The sequence below is a fragment of the Schistocerca cancellata genome, chromosome 8 (assembly GCF_023864275.1).
Source record: "Schistocerca cancellata isolate TAMUIC-IGC-003103 chromosome 8, iqSchCanc2.1, whole genome shotgun sequence".
NCBI lineage: Eukaryota > Metazoa > Arthropoda > Insecta > Orthoptera > Acrididae > Schistocerca > Schistocerca cancellata.
In genome coordinates this window covers 335747120-335764613 of record NC_064633.1, presented here as the reverse complement: position 1 = coordinate 335764613, position 17494 = coordinate 335747120, and the positions used below count along the sequence as shown (strand labels likewise).

General features: G+C 42.2%; 1 protein-coding gene across 1 annotated transcript in view; it reads left to right on the top strand.

Moving 5' to 3' along the window:
- Nucleotides 1-17494, top strand: part of LOC126095553 (probable cytochrome P450 301a1, mitochondrial) — an 86386-nt gene that overhangs the window by 14858 nt on the left and 54034 nt on the right. The window contains exon 3 of the mRNA XM_049910331.1: nucleotides 16903-17019. Coding sequence (XP_049766288.1) covers nucleotides 16903-17019 — 117 coding nt within the window. The remainder of the gene's footprint in view (nucleotides 1-16902; nucleotides 17020-17494) is intronic.

The window sequence follows — 17494 nt, the reverse complement described above, 5'->3', positions numbered from 1 at the left end:
AAATAATAAGCAGGGTAGAATGTTCCAAATTATAAGGTGTGGAACCTGATGAAAACTTAAACTGGAAAAACCATACAGTAGACCTGCTGAAACATTTAGGTTCAACTAGTTTTGCCATAAGAACAATTGCCAGCGTTGGAGAGTTAGAAGTCAGTAAGTTTACATAATTTGCAGATTTCCATTCGCTGTGTACGTCTTAGAAGGAAAGTGCACATTGCACAAAACACATTAATGAGAATATTAACCACCGTCTCACTTTGTGAAATCTGTTATCAGCAGTCCACCTGAATTTGAGAGTAACAGAGATATTCGCTACACCAAAAGGAAAAATGATCTGCGTCAAATTTTAATGAATCGAACGTGGCACAGAAATGGGTGAAATATGGAGCCATAAAACTGTTTGACAATCCGCCCATGTAAATGAAATGTCTGACAGACAGCAGAAGTGTTTTCAAACGTAGATCAAAGATGTTTCCCCTATAGCTCCGTCTATATGGTAGATTAATTCTTGAACAGAAGTCATTATACATTTTTACAGGGAAAAAGCCTGTAAATGGTCTGCATGTAGCCATATAAATATTTTTTCATCTTCCTTAAGGCTCCTTACTTCAACCGGTAAAACCGGAAGTCTTGTAGTATCACTTTTTTACGCGTCTGTCTATTTCTCTGTCTGTCCTACAGTGAAGACCCATTTCTCTCAGAAACAGGTAGATTTATCAAGTTTACATTTATGTCTCATACTGCCCTTGATGGTGTGAAAAGTTTAAGCCTGAAAGTCAATGCAATCAAAAGAGACAGCTATTTAGGTCACCTATTTATATAACCCCAAACTGACTCTTCAAATCGTGTAAGATTCTTTCCACTGACCTAGAATCGTGAAATTCGGCAAGAAACAAAGTTTCACAGTACAAGTAAAGGAAAAAATCTTAAAATTATCAGCTTGTAATTATACCACATAAAAAGTATTTTTCACATTTGTTGTCGATCTGTCTGTCCGTTTGTTAAGATCCCTTTTTCTCATGAATGGGTAGAGGTATTAATTTAACAGTTATGTTAAATGCCAAGGTTCCTCGGTGGCATGAAAATGTAAGCTTCTAAGTCAATGCAGTCAAAAGATGCGGCCATTTATATCATATATTTTGATACTCGCAAAACTTACTGAGCCAAACCTATAGGTGAACTGCTGAGATGCATGTCGGGCCTGGATGTCTAGCAGTAAAGCACGTGCTTGAACACCACAATGTCTCGGAATCGGATCCCCGTGGGACGAAAGTTTTCAGTCTTCATTTGATCTTAGCCTTCACCTCTCAGCAATAGAAAGACTCCAATAGAAAGACTTGCACCAGGCCGTTGAGCCACACGAAATTATTATTATTATTATTATTATTATTGTTATTATTATCTTTAAACATAATCAAGTTTGAACGGAATCTTCAAAGCCGAGTCCCACCTACACTTGTCTGGCTCTTTTTTTTAGGTATACACAGGGTGTTAAAAGTAGTGTCGCATGTTCCTACAAGGGGTAGTATTTGTCAACGTTGCAAGAAAGATTCCTGCATGTCTGGAAAGCAATACCTTTTGAGGTATGTGCCAATCCGTCCTCTCATTCCAGTCTGTCTGTAAGCAGTGCTGCATGTGGTTACTGCGCATCCTGACATATCCTTCAGTTCTTCCCAGTGCGTCAGGCACTCTTTCAAATACACCTGGCTCCAGCGGGGTAGCCGCGCGGTCTTAGGGATCTCGTCATGGTCCGCGCGGCTCTCCCCCCCCCCCCCCCCCCATCGGAGGTTCGAGTCCTCCCTCGGCCATGGGTGTGTGTGTTGTCCTTGTTGTAAGTTTAAGTAGTGCGTAGGCTTAGGGATCGATGACCTCAGCAGTTTGGTCCCATAAAGCTTTACCACAAATTTCCAAATTTACCTGGCTCCATTCGGATTCCGTCACATGCATCGGTCACACTCTCCCGTGAGGTCTGCGTACTGCAGATGTGCGAGTGCTGTGTACCACCGGTGTCTGCACGATGAATTATCAGCGCTGTTGCAGAACAATATCATCGCAAAAATACATCGACTGTAGCTTATGGACGACGACATATGACGTCACTTTCTACGAATCGTGCGGCAGTACCTCAGCGCAACGTTTCATGTTCTATGGATTGCTCAGGAAGGTCAAGTAGCATGGCCTCCCTATTCGAGAGACCTGAATCCGTTGAATATCTGACTGAGGTATCTACAAGCATTGATTTATTCCCAACCCATTGGCAATGTATAGATGTCATTGGGGCGCGTGACGAAAGCATGTGCCGCAATCCGAACGGAGCCATGTTTAGTTGAAAGAATGGATGGTTCAATGCGACGAAGGGCTGAAGGATATGTTAGGAAGCGTGGTAACAGCAAGCAGTACCACCTATAGAGTTCTGTGCAACAGAGAGAAGGGGAATTAGAGGACTTATTGGCATGTCACTATAACTGTGCTCTTTTGCTGCCTCTTTAATTTTTGTGTTGCTGTAGGTAAAAAGTCGCTTCCACTGTTTCTGCTGTGTTGATTTCCATCGTTGATCTGTCGCGACTGGATAGGTATCTTCTATAGTGATTCCAATTTATCGTCATTTTCTGGGAGCTCGGAGTAGGAATCCTGACTCGCTGAAGCTTCGTAGTGACAGGCTGCTAATCGGAAGATAGGTCGTTGGCTGTGATTAGGTGGAGCTCAGCTCTGACATTTTTGATAATATATGGGTACCCGTTCTTTCGGACCTCTCCGAAAGAACTGATACCACGTACTTAATGGAGGCGAGGTCGACAATTGATCACTTCAGTGCGGATGCATACCACCCTCGGACGCTTACGGGAATTGGCGAAATGTCACGATTAATGAAGATAATGGGCAAGGGGCAAAAGGCACTAATCAGTAGTATGTCGTCCGCCACCGTAGCTGACTGGACAGCGCGCCTGCTTGCCTTGCCGGGGGGCCCGGGTTCGATTCCCGGCTGGGCTGAAAATTTTCTTCGTCCAGGGACTGGGTGTTTGTGTCGTCTTCGTCGTTCCCATTTCATCCTCATCGACGCTCAAGTCATCGAAGTGGCGTCACCTCAAAAGACTTGCACCAGGCCATCAGGTCTACCCGCCGGGAGGCCCTCGCCACACGACTTTTCATTTCAGTAGTGTGTGGATCAGTTGACAATTTGCTTCCGACGGGAGGCGTGCTGGGTATTCCTTGCAGTACGATGACCACTGTGTTCGAATGGCGCAGTGGCCAGCACATCTGCCCAGTAAGTAGGAGACCCAGTTCTAATTTTGATCAGGCAAAAATTTTCAACTTTCCACATTGCTTTAAATCAATGTCAATCACAGCTAACGTCAGTAATGCCTCTGTGTCTTGATTTTTGGTAATCAACACGTCCAAACTTCTGATTCCCCATTCGTCACGCTTCAGTATATACGCCTTTCTTATCGCGTCACGTGCTCGCAACTCCACCAAGCAGTTTTCAGTCTGGTTGTGATCATAATAACCTGGATCATCAGTGTATTGTCCGCATTCGGGCCTTGTTGCTAGCAGACTGGAGCCTGGAGGGGAGGCAACCACGCAGACTCGGCGGTGCGTGCCCTTCCCTTCATCAGTTAAGCAACACAGGTGTGCAGCGGTCTTTAGTAAACTTCCTGCAGGGGACAGTAGATGTCTAGCGTTTGTCAACTAGCGTAGAATCACAAGACGCACTTCCCCGTGACACCAGAATTGCGTTACACAACTGCAAACGTTTTTCTGCTCTTCTCTCTAGAGGCAGACGACCGCTGTTTCACGAAATACCTTCGCTTTTGCACCCTTTGCTTCTTCAAGTCTGCGAGAGAAATTGCAATCGCCCTCTGAAAGAGAAGTAGTAGATCAAAGGCTAGTAATTATGAATAGCAGCCTAAGTGCATTCTATATAGGCTCATTACGGGCAGGATTTTCAATTCAAATACTAAAAACTTCCGTACACCATTTCTTTAGGGATATTTCTGCCATTTTCCGTGAAATATTATTTATTTATTTCACAAAATCACTATTTAGGCTTTATAGCCATTTTCAAGTCCAAGATGAAATGCCACAAAATGTGTAACGTACCTAAATGACGCCTTATAAACCAGTCGTCGTATATACCGGTTGGTCAGAAAATTCTCAAAAGCTTGTAAGGGTGATGCAGGGTAGGTTGTGGTGACAATTAATTGTTAAGAAAAAAATTAATACGTTGCATCCTTTCGGAATTAATTAGCACTGAAGTTAACCAATCAGGCCGTTGCCCGCGTAGATTCAAGTTGCCAGTCATGCTCGGTGTCACCGAATGTTTTCTTTGTTTGGTTTCCTAAAACCAAACAAGAGTTATGTAAAAACTGGACGGGCCGGAAGTAAGGATCTAAGCCAAGCCAAAGGCAGAGCAGTGTCGTGCGCTATCATCTAAACTATGAGAACCACTGAAAGGAATTGTATCTGGCGGGCCACTTGAACTTTCGCATCTGGCGGGCCTATTACACGTGCTCGCACAACGGCCTGATCGGCTACCTGCAGTGCTAATTAACTCGGAAACGATGCAACGTATCGAACCTTCTTCTTAACAGTTAATTCTCAGCACAACATATCCTGCAACACCCTTACAAGCTTTTCAAACTGTTTCTGACCACCTTGTATAAGTCCAGATATACATTTTTTCGACGATGATATGCCATTCAGGAATGCTGGACATTTTGTGACGTTTTAACTTTCACATGAGAATGGCTAAAAATCCGAAATAGTGATTGCGTGAGTTAAATGAACAGTAATTTACAGTCAAATGGCGGAAATATCTTTCAAAGTTTTCTAATGACTGTGGTCGCCACGAAGGAAAAATTCTATACAGTAATTAATTGCAGGACAAGCGCTTTTAGGAAAATCACATTTTGCACTACCTGCATGCAAGCAGACTTATGTGATCTTAGATTCAAGAGGAGCAGGGAATGAGAGAATAACCCTTATGAAAGTATAAAATAACTTAACCATGAAATAAAAGCAATTGTCAAGGTAAAGGTATTCTTTTCAAAAATGCGTAGCTTGACCTGTGAAATTAAAATCACCCCGTGCTTCGTATCATGCTTGTATCCTCCTTGGCTTGCGGTTCAGCCTCTGAGTGATTCTTCGAAAGCTGTCCTCCTCGTCCTCCAGTACGCGAGGATTGTTCCTGTGAAGAAGCAAAATGTTCAAATGTGTGTGAAGTCTTATGGGACTTTACTGCTAAGGTCATCAGTCCCTAAGCTTACACACTACTTAACCTAAATTATCCTAAGGACAAACACACACACACCCATGCCCGAGGGAGGACTCGAACCTCCGCCGGGACCAGCCGCACAGTTCATGTGAAGAAACACTGTGCAACCTTCAACTAGTCCAAAGTATGCTCAGTAGGGTTCATGTCAGCAGATATCGCAGACTGTTCCGTTCGGTTGATTCCAGCCTCGCGGAGGTAGACGTTCACGGGATTACCATTATCATCTTGAAAGGCGAACCCATCTCCGAAATGTTGTCTGTAGGGCTGGACAGGGTGTTTGAGAATACAGTCCAAATAACGCACGGCTATCAAATTACCCTCGATAGAGGCGTTCGATATCCATATATGATATCGGTCCAGAATTGGATGTATTCGCTTCCCTGTTGAACCCGTGGGACTGAGATGTACACTGTATCCGACCGCGTCCGTATTCTACGACCATCATCAACCCTCAGGCAAATCCGGCACCCGGTGAAGCGAAAGATGACGTTAATAACAAGGGCTGATAAGAAATGCTGGACAAGGTAAGGCGGACAGGATAGTTCATGAGACTGCAATTAGGTTTCTTTGTGTTGGACACCAAGACACAAACGCATGAATCACAATAAAGAAACAATAAATGTAGCCCTTACGGGTATTGAAATGTTAATGTAAACATGGGGACTCTTGGTGACTCGTTTCAAATGATGTGTTCTAGTTGCGTCAGTCCAGTGTAAAGGTGCAGAGATAATGAATAGCAAAAAAGAGATGTTATTCGAAGAAGCCTCAAAGTAAAATGGTCTGATGTAGGAGTCTCTCAGGTTATCAACGTCTCGGATACAAATCATTTTTTTTTCTTTTTTGTGAGATAGAAATAAATACACGAATGCAGATATATTTACTTAATTAGAAAATCAAACTGCTGGCCAACAACCCTACACTCCGTCCGTCCACAAAATTCCAAGACTGACGTCAGCGCAGTAGCTATGGTGGCATCTTGAACTAACAAGTGTAAACAACAGATGTGCACTCGTCCAGTCAGTTGTGAGTAGTCAGTGTTAAGTAGTGGACGTGAGACCCTAGTGTGTTACTATTGTTGTCTCACAAATCCCAAGGGTGCTACGCCTCTAAACCAAGTATTCAAGACATTTTCCGGAATGTTTTGAATAAGAGAATAGTGTGTTTAAAGTTTGTCCCGCATTTCTTTATTACCGAACAAAAACGGAGTCGCGTGGACGCGTGCGTCGACTTGTTTGAAACACAATACACGCATAATTATTTGCTGGAAAACAGTGTCACAGGCGATGAGACTTGGTGTTATTGTTGCGAAACTGCCACAATACGACAAAGTACGAACTATACATGAAGGCTTAACGCTTTTACGGCTTAATCGACATTCAAGCCAGTGCGACGCGCTAGTTGAACGACAACCCAACGAAGGATTTTTCTGACAGTTTCACATGGTTGTAAGAACAATATGTTTGTTGTACTCAAGTGGAGTGATACTATGTAGCACATATGAAGCATTAAAATCACCATCTCAATATTTCTATATCTTTCATTAATACAGTCTCTAAACTTCTTGGACTGACGTGTTATTCAGCGTAGCAGGCTAATTTGTAAATTTCTATAGATGCTTATATAGCAAAGGCTCTAGTACACAGTCAATCTCTGGCGAGAAAATATTTTCCAATTCTATGCAACAGGATTAAGAATGTTTATCTACTCATTAGGATATTTTCTATACGTTCCACGTCTCCAAACCGCTTGAATGGTAAAATATTCGGACAATTATTGCTTCGTACTTTTTGCACAGCGCACGTGATCTATTTGGATGTAATAAAGAAACTTCGCTAACCTTAGTTGGCATGAATAAGATTTTTAAGCATGCTTTTTTTAACCATTTCCCACACCTCTGCCTTAAAAGTTCACTGACATCCATAACGAAACCGTACTCCCTCTTCATTGAAAAAAAAAAAATGTTACGAAGCTAATGATAACCTTGTTTAACGTACTGACGAAATCGGAACAGTTGTTACACAGACACCATTCGCGTAAAGCAACTGTGCATGGAAAGCCGAAATTTAATCAGGATAATAAAGTCAGTTTTGGCTTTACATGTAAGCAGGGCGGGGAAAATCTGTTTCCATATTTTGATTGTTGTGTTCCGAAAAGGCATGTAACGTAGTGAATGGCTGTCGTTAATACCGAAACAGAAAGGCAAATCGATCGCAGAGTAAACTACTTTCATAAAAATGCAAATAATTGAAATTTTACTGTTGGTTAAGTAGAACGATTGTTGAAACTCATTCCGGTATACAGTCTGCGTGTTCAATTTATGAAATACCAACTACGAAAATAAAACGACAGTCTAATCGCATCACGTAAGGTAGAGGCCTGCCTTTCACGGATCTGTGGTGGGGAGACGACTCTTTAATTTGCCTCTCACGCGGTCAGTACACTGACCTCAATCGGCATTTTATCCACCTTTCACAACCAGTTTTCGCAACAAACATGTCGAACACGTCCCCAGGATGCCACGCGAGTATTTCAATCCGATTACCACCAAAAAATTGGGCGCTTCAGATCTACGATGCTAAGTAAAATACAAGAAGATTTTCTGACTCAAAATCTGCATATTTAACCTTTCTGCTTACTTCAGAATCCAAAATTGCACTTGTTTACACGAGCTCCTTTTTTTAGGGAGTTAGGATTCTCATTCAGCCGGGTCGACTGTCGTGACAGCAATAGTCTGTTAATTACTTTTTGTGCTGACGCCTAATAGATGATCATGAGATATGAGAATATCAGCAAAAGAAATCTAATGAAACTATAAACTGTTTACTTATTTTAACGTTCCACTTTTCCTTCCATAAAATGAGTTATAACAACTTCTAAAACTACATTTTTCACGTTATTTCATTTATTTTTCCTTGGGCACATAGCGAAATTAAGGTGCACCTTTCGTATGACAGTTAACGTTAATTTATTAGTTCTTTTACTAACTCTTATATTCAGTAGTACTGTGCAGTTCTTATAAAACACACACATTTATTTCACAGACTTTATCCTTTAGGAAACTCCACAAATGAAACAGCATATGGTAGAAACTGCTGAAGACACCACCTACAGTACACTTGTTCGACGTCTGCTAGAGTGTTGCTGCGCTGTATGGGATCCTAACGAGATAGTATTGACGGAGGGTATCGAAAAAGTTCAAAGCAGGGCAACTCATTTTGGACTATCGTGAAACGGGGAGAGAGTGTCCCGGATATTATACGCGAGATGGTGTGGCATGTTTTGTTGACTTCCATTCACATAGCGAGAAATGACCATTTAAATGAGAACTCGCACGGAAAGATTTAGGTGCCCATTTTTCCCACGTGCTATCTGAGAGTAGAACGATCAAGAAATTTAAAGTAGTTCTGTGGACCCTCTGCGAATTCTTGGATGTGAATTACATATTAGTGGCGTAGATGTAGACCTAGAATCAGGAAAAGAACGGGCACATTGTCCTGTTGATATATTTTTCCGCGCGAGAATCATTAGCAAGGGACAGTGGAAAGCAAACTGCCCCGTATCGTACTATCATTCATTTCTCAGCCAGCTGTGCGTGAAAAGAGTTCGTTGTTATCTGTTGCAGCTGTGAGCCTGATCAGGATTCAAACTAGGACCTTCTCTTAACGCTGGATATGTTTTCCCTGTAAAATTCACCTTCGTTTGGAATGGATGACAGTTACAGTCGGTTGCTAACTTCCATCGTAACTTTAGATAATTATGCAGCAGAACAGCACAAGGGCAGTTCAGTTCTGAAGAGTCGTTCTCGCATTTCTAAGTTGCGTTTCGCCTCAAAAGCAAAGATCTTAATTGAATCACAATGTCATTTTCATCTACCATGTCATTTCAGTACTGATTATCTTCATCTGTCAGTTTGAGGTAGAAGACTTTTGAAATTTCGAGACAACGCTGTGTCGCTACAGCCGTACAAAGTTATGTACAATAAGGGCTAATTATGGTTGCCTGCCAACGAATATTTCGTCTGTTATAGACGAATTTCTTCTGACTCATCACTTTACGACTCAACGTCCGTTAAATAAATCACAGAGGCTAATTCGCCGACATGTTGTTGAGATGACCAATGACAACAGCTTCACGTAAAATTCCGTCTGCGTGCTTCAGCCGTTGTATACTTGTATGTAGTGTGGTCTTGGGTATAGAAAATGTTAGTATCTTACAAGATTATTTGTATTTCGCTAATAGTGTTAAAGATTTTTATGGCTCTTACGAAACGTAGCCTCAATATTGATGACGCCTTAAGGGGCTATTACGAAATGTAGACTACTCCGTTTTGTATCGTAACTTGTATTTTTCAGTTCGGTAAGGGCGGCATGTTGGAATGTTGTGGTCTGAGATAGCAGCTGCCAGTGTTATTGTGGGAGAAACTACACTGAAGAGCCAAACAAACTGGTACACCTGCCTAATATCGTGTAGGGCCCCGCAAGCACGCAGAAGTGCCGCAACACGATATGACACGGACTCGACTAATGTCTGAAGTAGTGCTGGAGGGAACTGACACCATGAATCCTGCAGGGTTGTCCATAAATCCGTAAGAGTACGAGGGGGTGGAGATCTCTTCTGAACAGCACGTTGCAAGGCATTCCAGATATGCTCAATAATGTTCATTTCTGGGGAGTTTGGCGGTCAGCGGAAGTGTTTAAACTCAGAAGAGTGTTCCTGGAGCGACTCTGTAGCAATTCTGGATTTGTGGGGTGTCGCATTCTCCTGCTGGAATTACCCAAGTCCAGCTGTATGCACAATGGACATGAAAGGATGCACGTGATCAGACAGGATGCTTACGTACGTGTCACCTGTCAGAGTCGTATGTAGATGTATCAGGGGTCCCCTATTGCTCCACCTGCGCACGCCCCACACCATTACAGAGCCTCCACCAGCTCGAACAGTCCCCTGCTGACATGCAGGGTCCATGGACTCATGAGGTTGTCTCCATACCGGTACACGTCCATCCGCTCGATACAATTTGAAACGAGACTCGTCCGCCCAGGCAACGTATTTCCAGTCGTCAACAGTCCAATGTCGGTGTTGACGGGACCAGGCGAGGCGTAAAGCTTTGGGTCATGCAGTCGTCAAGGGTACACGAGTGGGCCTTCGGCTCCGAAAGCCCGTATCGATGATGTTTCGTTGAATGGTTCGCACGCTGACGATTGTTGATGGTCCAGCGCTGAAATCTCCAGGAATTTGAGGAAGGATTGCACTTCTGTCACATTGAACGATTCTCTTCAGTCGCCGTTGGTACTGTTCTTGTAGGGTATTTTTCCGGATTTCTGATACGATACACTCATGAAATGGTCGTAAGGGGAAAGCCCCACTTCGTCACTACCTCGGAGATGCTGTGTCCCATCGCTCGTGCGCCGACTATAACACTACGTTGAAACTCACTTAAATCTTGATAACCTGCCATTGTTGCAGCAGTAACCGACCTAACAACAACGCTAGACACATATTGTCTTATATAGGTGTTGTCGACCGCAGCGCCGTATTCTGCCTCTTACATATCTGTTTTTGAATACACATGCCTATGCCAGTTTCTTTGGCGCTTCAGTGTAGAAGCGTGAACTGATAGGGATGAACGAACAGACGCAAACGCCATTTCTGCGGGTCCCAATAAGAACAGTTTCTTCTCGGTAACTGCCCGACTGGGTCGCCCGCTCTGAGCTGATAAAGACAGCTGGTATCATAATCGATAGGCCTCTGTTTGTTGCCTTCAGATTTCCAGCGACACAGTTGCATCAGGCCTGTTGTAAGAAAGTGCTTGCTACCTTCCACTTGTACGAACTCATTACCCAGAATTCTTCTAGACTTGGGTGCGAAACCATTGGGGTCCCATTCCTGCAAGGGAGAACTAGCTACATTCACTTTCTCCACCCTCGCTACTGTTAATTGTCTTTATAAAAAGGAGGTAAGTCTAACGGACTTCGTATATTTGGACAATCCCGTGATGCTCTCGGAATTTCGGCGCGTCACTGACCGCGTGTCCCCACCTCAGGACAAGGTAGACAAGAGAGATCCTAGCCTATGAAACATCACGTTTTTTTGCAAAACTTTCGGCCTGTGATGGTCCATTTGTGATGTGGAAGTTAGCATTTTCTCGTCTCGGCTCAACCCAGCACTCATTCCTTTCATAGGATTTAATTTTTGCGCTGTTCCTCTGCATCAGCTACGCACTTCTTGTGTAGTTACTTCTGAACTTCAGTGTTAGTTCCTTGGAATTTTCTTTTTTCCAAAGGCTTCTTCAATAAGCCAAGCCCAACGCAGGTGTCCCTGGCATAGAACACATACCCACATCAAATTTCATCTTTAACCTTATAGCAGAGAGATGTTCTGCTCGCAACGCCTAAAGGTGACGTACAGACATTCTTGTCACAACAGGAGAAGCAATTATTCGTTACGGTTTTTAGTCCCGATAGTAATTTCTTTTTGAATATCCGCTAAGTACGGTGCTGTGGGAGACGCCGTCGTAATTATTGATGCGAGCTGGAACCTGCATCTGATTTTCAGAAGAGGTTCCGTACATCTCAACATACTCTCTTTGGCGTTACCCTTCGCACAGAGAATGCTTTGGTGGGGTTTCGGAGCTGCTTAGAGGTACGATCACGCTTCAGAGTTTCAGTGATATCACGGTGTTTTTTTGTCTTTAGTTAAGACGTTGTTATCACAAGAAAGAAAACTGGCGTTCTACGGATCGGAACGTGGAATGTCAGATCCCTTAATCGGGCAGGTAGGTTAGAAAATTTAAAAAGGGAAATGGATAGGTTAAAGTTAGATATAGTGGGAATTAGTGAAGTTCGGTGGCAGGAGGAACAAGACTTTTGGTCAGGTGAATACATGGTTATAAATACAAAATCAAATAGGGGTAATGCAGGAGTAGGTTTAACAATGAATAAAAAAATAGGAATGCGGGTAAGCTACTACCAACAGCATAGTTAACGCATTCTTGTGGCCAAGATAGACTAATACAGTAGTACAAGTTTATATGCCAACTAGCTCTGCAGATGATGAAGAAATTGATGAAATGTATGATGAGATAAAATAAATTATTCAGATAGTGAAGGAAGACGAAAATTTAATACTCATGGGTGACTGGATTTCGAGAGTAGGAAAAGGGAGAGAAGGAAACATAGTAGGTGAATATGGATTGGGGGTAAGAAATGAAAGAGGAAGCCGTCTGGTAGAATCTTGTACAGAGCATAACTTAATCATAGCTAACACTTGCTTCAAGAATCATGAAAGAAGGTTGTATACATGGAAGAATCCTGGAGATACTAGAAGGTATCAGATAGATTATATAATGATAAGACAGAGATTTAGGAACCAGGTTTTAAACAGTAAGACATTTCCAGGGGCAGATGTGGACTCTGACCACAATCTATTGGTTATGAACTGTAGATTAAAACTGAAGAAACGGCAAAAAGGTGGAAGTTTAAGGAGTTGGGACCTGGATAAACTGACTAAACCAGAGGTTGTACAGAGTTTCAGGGAGAGCATAATGGAACAATTGACAGGAATGGAGGAAAGAAATATAGTAGAAGATGAATGGGTAGCTCTGAGGGATGAAGTAGTGAAGGCAGCAGAGGATCAAGTAGGTAAAAAGACAAGGGCTAGTAGAAATCCTTGGGTAACAGAAGAAATATTGAATTTAATTTATGAGAGGAGAAAATATAAAAATGCAGTAAATGAAGCAGGCAAAAAGGAATACAAACATCTCAAAAATGAGATCGACAGGAAGTGCAAAATGGCTAAGCAGGGATGGCTAGAGGACAAATGTAAGGATGTAGAGGCTTATCTCACTAGGGGTAAGATAGATACTGCTTACAGGAAAATTAAAGAGACCTTTGGAGAAAAGAGAGCTACTTGTATGAATATCAAGAGCTCGGATGGAAACCCAGTTCTAAACAAAGAAGGGAAAGCAGAAAGGTGGAAGGAGTATATAGAGGGTCTATACAAGGGCGATGTACTTGAGGACAATATTATGGAACTGGAAGAGGATGTAGATGAATATGAAATGGGATATACGATACTGCGTGAAGAGTTAGACAGAGCACTGAAAGACCTGAGTCGAAACAAGGCCCCGGGAGTAGACAACATTCCATGAGAACTACTGTTAGCCTTGGGAGAGCCAGTCCTAACAAAACTCTACCATCAGGTGAGCAAGATGTATGAGACAGGTGAAATACCCTCAGACTTCAAGAAGAATATAATAATTCCAATTCCAAAGAAAGCAGGTGTTGACGGATGTGAAAATTACCGAACAATCAGTTTAATAAGTCACAGCTGCAAAATACTAACGCGAATTCGTTACAGACGAATGGGAAAACTAGTAGAAGCCGACCTCGGGGAAGATTAGTTTGGATTCCGTAGAAATGTTGGAACACGTGAGGCAGTACTGACCTTACGACTTCTCTTAGAAGAGACATTAAGGAAAGGCAAACCTACGTTTCTAGCATTTGTAGACTTAGAGAAAGCTTTTGACAATGTTGACTGGAACACTCTCTTTCAAATTCTGAAGGTGGTAGGGGTAAAATACAGGGAGCGAAAGGCTATTTACAATTTGTACAGAAACCAGATGGCAATTATAAGTGTCGAGGGACATGAAAAGGAAGCAGTGGTTGGGAAGGGAGTGAGACAGGGTTGTAGCCTCTCCCCGATGTTATTCAATCTGTATACTGAGCAAGCAGTAAAGGAAACAAAAGAAAAATTCGGAGTAGGTATTAAAATCCATGGAGAAGAAATAAAAACTTTGAGGTTCGCCGATGACATTGTAATTCTGTCAGAGACAGCAAAGGACCTGGAAAAGCAGTTGAACGGTATGGACGGCGTCTTGAAAGGAGGATATAAGATGAACATCAACAAAAGCAAAACGAGGCTAATGGAATGTAGTCGAATTAAGTCGGGTGATGCTGAGGGAATTAGATTAGGAAATGAGGCACTTAAAGTAGTAAAGGAGTTTTGCTATTTGGGGAGCAAAATAACTGATGATGGTCAAAGTAGAGAGGATTTAAAATGTAGGCTGGCAATGGCAAGGAAAGCATTTCTGAAGAAGAGAAATTTGTTAACATCGAGTATAGATTTAAGCGTCAGGAAGTCATTTCTGAAAGTATTTGTATGGAGTGTAGCCATGTATGGAAGTGAAACATGGACGATAACTAGTTTGGACAAGAAGAGAATAGAAGCTTTCGAAATGTGGTGCTACAGAAGAATGCTGAAGATTAGATGTGTAGATCACATAACTAACGAGGAGTTATTGGATAGGATTGGGGAGAAGAGGAGTTTGTGGCACAACTTGACAAGAAGAAGGGACCGGTTGGTAAGACATGTTCTGAGGCATCAAGGAATCACAAATATAACATTGGAGGGCAACGTGGAGGGTAAAAATCGTAGAGGGAGACCAAGAGATGAATACACTAAGCAGATTCAGAAGGATGTAGGTTGCAGTAAGTACTGGGAGATGAAGAAGCTTGCACAGGATAGAGTAGCATGGAGAGCTGCATCGAACCAGTCTCAGGACTGAAGACCACAACAACAAAAACGATTCTGCCAAGCTGGAGAACCGGCAGCACTTAACACATTTACGGGCTGTTACTGTGTGAAGCCAGCTTTTTTTCAGGTTGACTACATAGGTTACCAGTGTGGTGACAGCTGAACCGTGGCATTTTATGATAACTATTGACTACCAACAACTGTCTCCAGTACTCGATCTTGAATGTCACACATTTCCCGCTTTGTCCTGCTTTCTGATTACCGCTGCAGCTCACGCTTCCTGGGGCACCACTTTCTGTATGTTGTTTCTAATTTGTGGTAATAAAGCTCAGGAAACTTAAATTTTTGTTGATGGTTTATGTGTGCTTTTAACTACGTTTTGCGACATGTAAGTCAGTACCTCAAGTCAGCTTTCGTACTAAATAAGACAATAGTGTGTTTCACTACAACAATCCCGAGAGCACAATGCAGTAAGGGTCAAGTCATCTCCTCTTCTCAGGAATTTAATCGTGGAATCTTCGTGCTAATGCCATGACCAGTGACATGCTGCGTCAGCTAAAGGGCGAATTAACAAGTGATGAGAAGTCAGTAATCTATAACTGTGATAATTAAAGTGAAACGGAGGCGCCGCATTGTGTATCATTTTATTGATGTGGCTTTAGCTAATGTCATAATAATCTTCACCGACTATATTTAGAAGGCAGAATGAATTTGAAGAAGTTACGAGTCACTGTCATTGCAGAGTTCGTAGTGCCTACTAAGTGTTCAACAACAAAAAGAGGAAATAAAGCCCTCGCATCAACAGTTACAAACCATACGCTACACCAGCTAAAGGGATAAACTAAGCTGCACAAATGCCTGAAAATGGTACATTAGAAACGGTGCATTATGTAGCACAGTGAGAAATGCCCATTGCACAAATAGAATTACGAAACATGTAGTTTTTGACTCTGAGTTCTGCAGAATACACAACAAATGAGCGGTCCCTGATTTATAAATGATTTCGCTGTGAAGCAATATAACATAAAAGTACCAAAAAACCCTTTCTTCTGAAAACGATTGTACTGATGTTAATTTGATACATAATTGATTGTATCTCCATATTGAAAATAATAATTCAAAGATTTTATTTCCGGAAAACCGTGACTGAATAAAGCGACGGCTGTAGCTGCAGAGAGGCTTAACCAATGAAAATGCTCTTGAGTGCGATACAAGCCAATCATTTTGCATCAGCAGCGCTGAAAAGGCCTCAGGTTGCACTGATCTCGGAAATACTGCGAAACCTCGTGGTGGGAACAACGCAAGTCCAACGGTACAAGGACACCGAACTTTATCAAAATAAGGGAAGGTCATTAGAGATAATTAGAGATGGAGCACAAGCTTGAACTGGGGTAGGATAGGTAAAGATATCGTCCGCGACCTTCAAAGGAGCCACCACGACATTCGCTTTAAGTGATTGAGGAAAATCACAGGAGTGTTATCGGCAGTTACAAACTTCGTAGATGAACTTTATCATTTTGGTACAGGTACTCGTGATTGTACGGCGGTAACTTTGCTCTAGGAATAGCTAATCGACGGCTCTGGCTTAATTTAGCCTCACTGGGTGTTATTATTCTGCAGTAGCCTTTCATTAATCAGAGAACAAATAGCTATAAGAGGTGCCTATGAAAGAAACGAACTCATTTTTTTAAAATGGAAACTAAATACGACTGATCGGAAAAGACGATTGAAATCTCGTAGCCTTTAATTAAGACTTTTCTTCCGTTCAAGGTCTTCTTGTGGAAGACCAGTAGGCAATTACATGTAGATGGTACATGTGAAGGACTGACTCAGATCGCTTATGAATGGGTTTTCTACTAAATTTTGCCGTTATGGAGTGGTTCCTTATAACATAATGGTTGATCACGTTAAAGAAATAAGTAAATATGTCTCATGGATTTTTGTGTACATCAGTTGTAAACTACAAAGGTCATATTAACGTAACATTCAAACAAATGAACGCGTAAAATTGATACAGATTCTTCATGCATATATTTTTTTTCAAATTTTTCATGGTATTCATACAATATAGAAGTCCAACGTCATTTTCCCTACAGGCATGGAGAACCATGGCGAATATTCCGGACGAAGGTGCAGAAGCCGATCCTGCAGCTGCAGACCATTAAGAAGTACATACGGCCCATCGAGGAGGTGACCGAGATGTTCATACAGAGGTGAGTTGTTTTCTCTGGCCACTCCGGTGATATATTCTGTAGATGTATGAATTTATATTCTTGTTTTTCTTGTGTAAATGCGAAGGGGAAGGGGGAGGTCAAATGAAAGCCTTAAAAGTGTAATTAAAAAGCTATATCTCGCGCCATTGTCCTACAAGTTGGCAGTACTGTTACTTATGATGTAGGGAGTTCCCTACAAGCTGCAGCTTACTACAGACAAGTGAAACGTGGCCACAATAACAGTTACAAATGGGTACCACGCTGGCGACATGCAACAAGGAGCGTTCTGTCATACGTTTTCTGAGCAGTGAAGGTATGAAACCTATTTAAATCTGTCGTCGAATGAAGATACAGTATGGCGATGCGTGTCTGTCACTGCACAAAGTGTGTGAGTGGAATGCAAAGTTCGGGAATGGGGTGCCTTCTGTGTCAGAGGCTCAGAGCCTGGGCCAGGCACACCATGTTATGACACCGG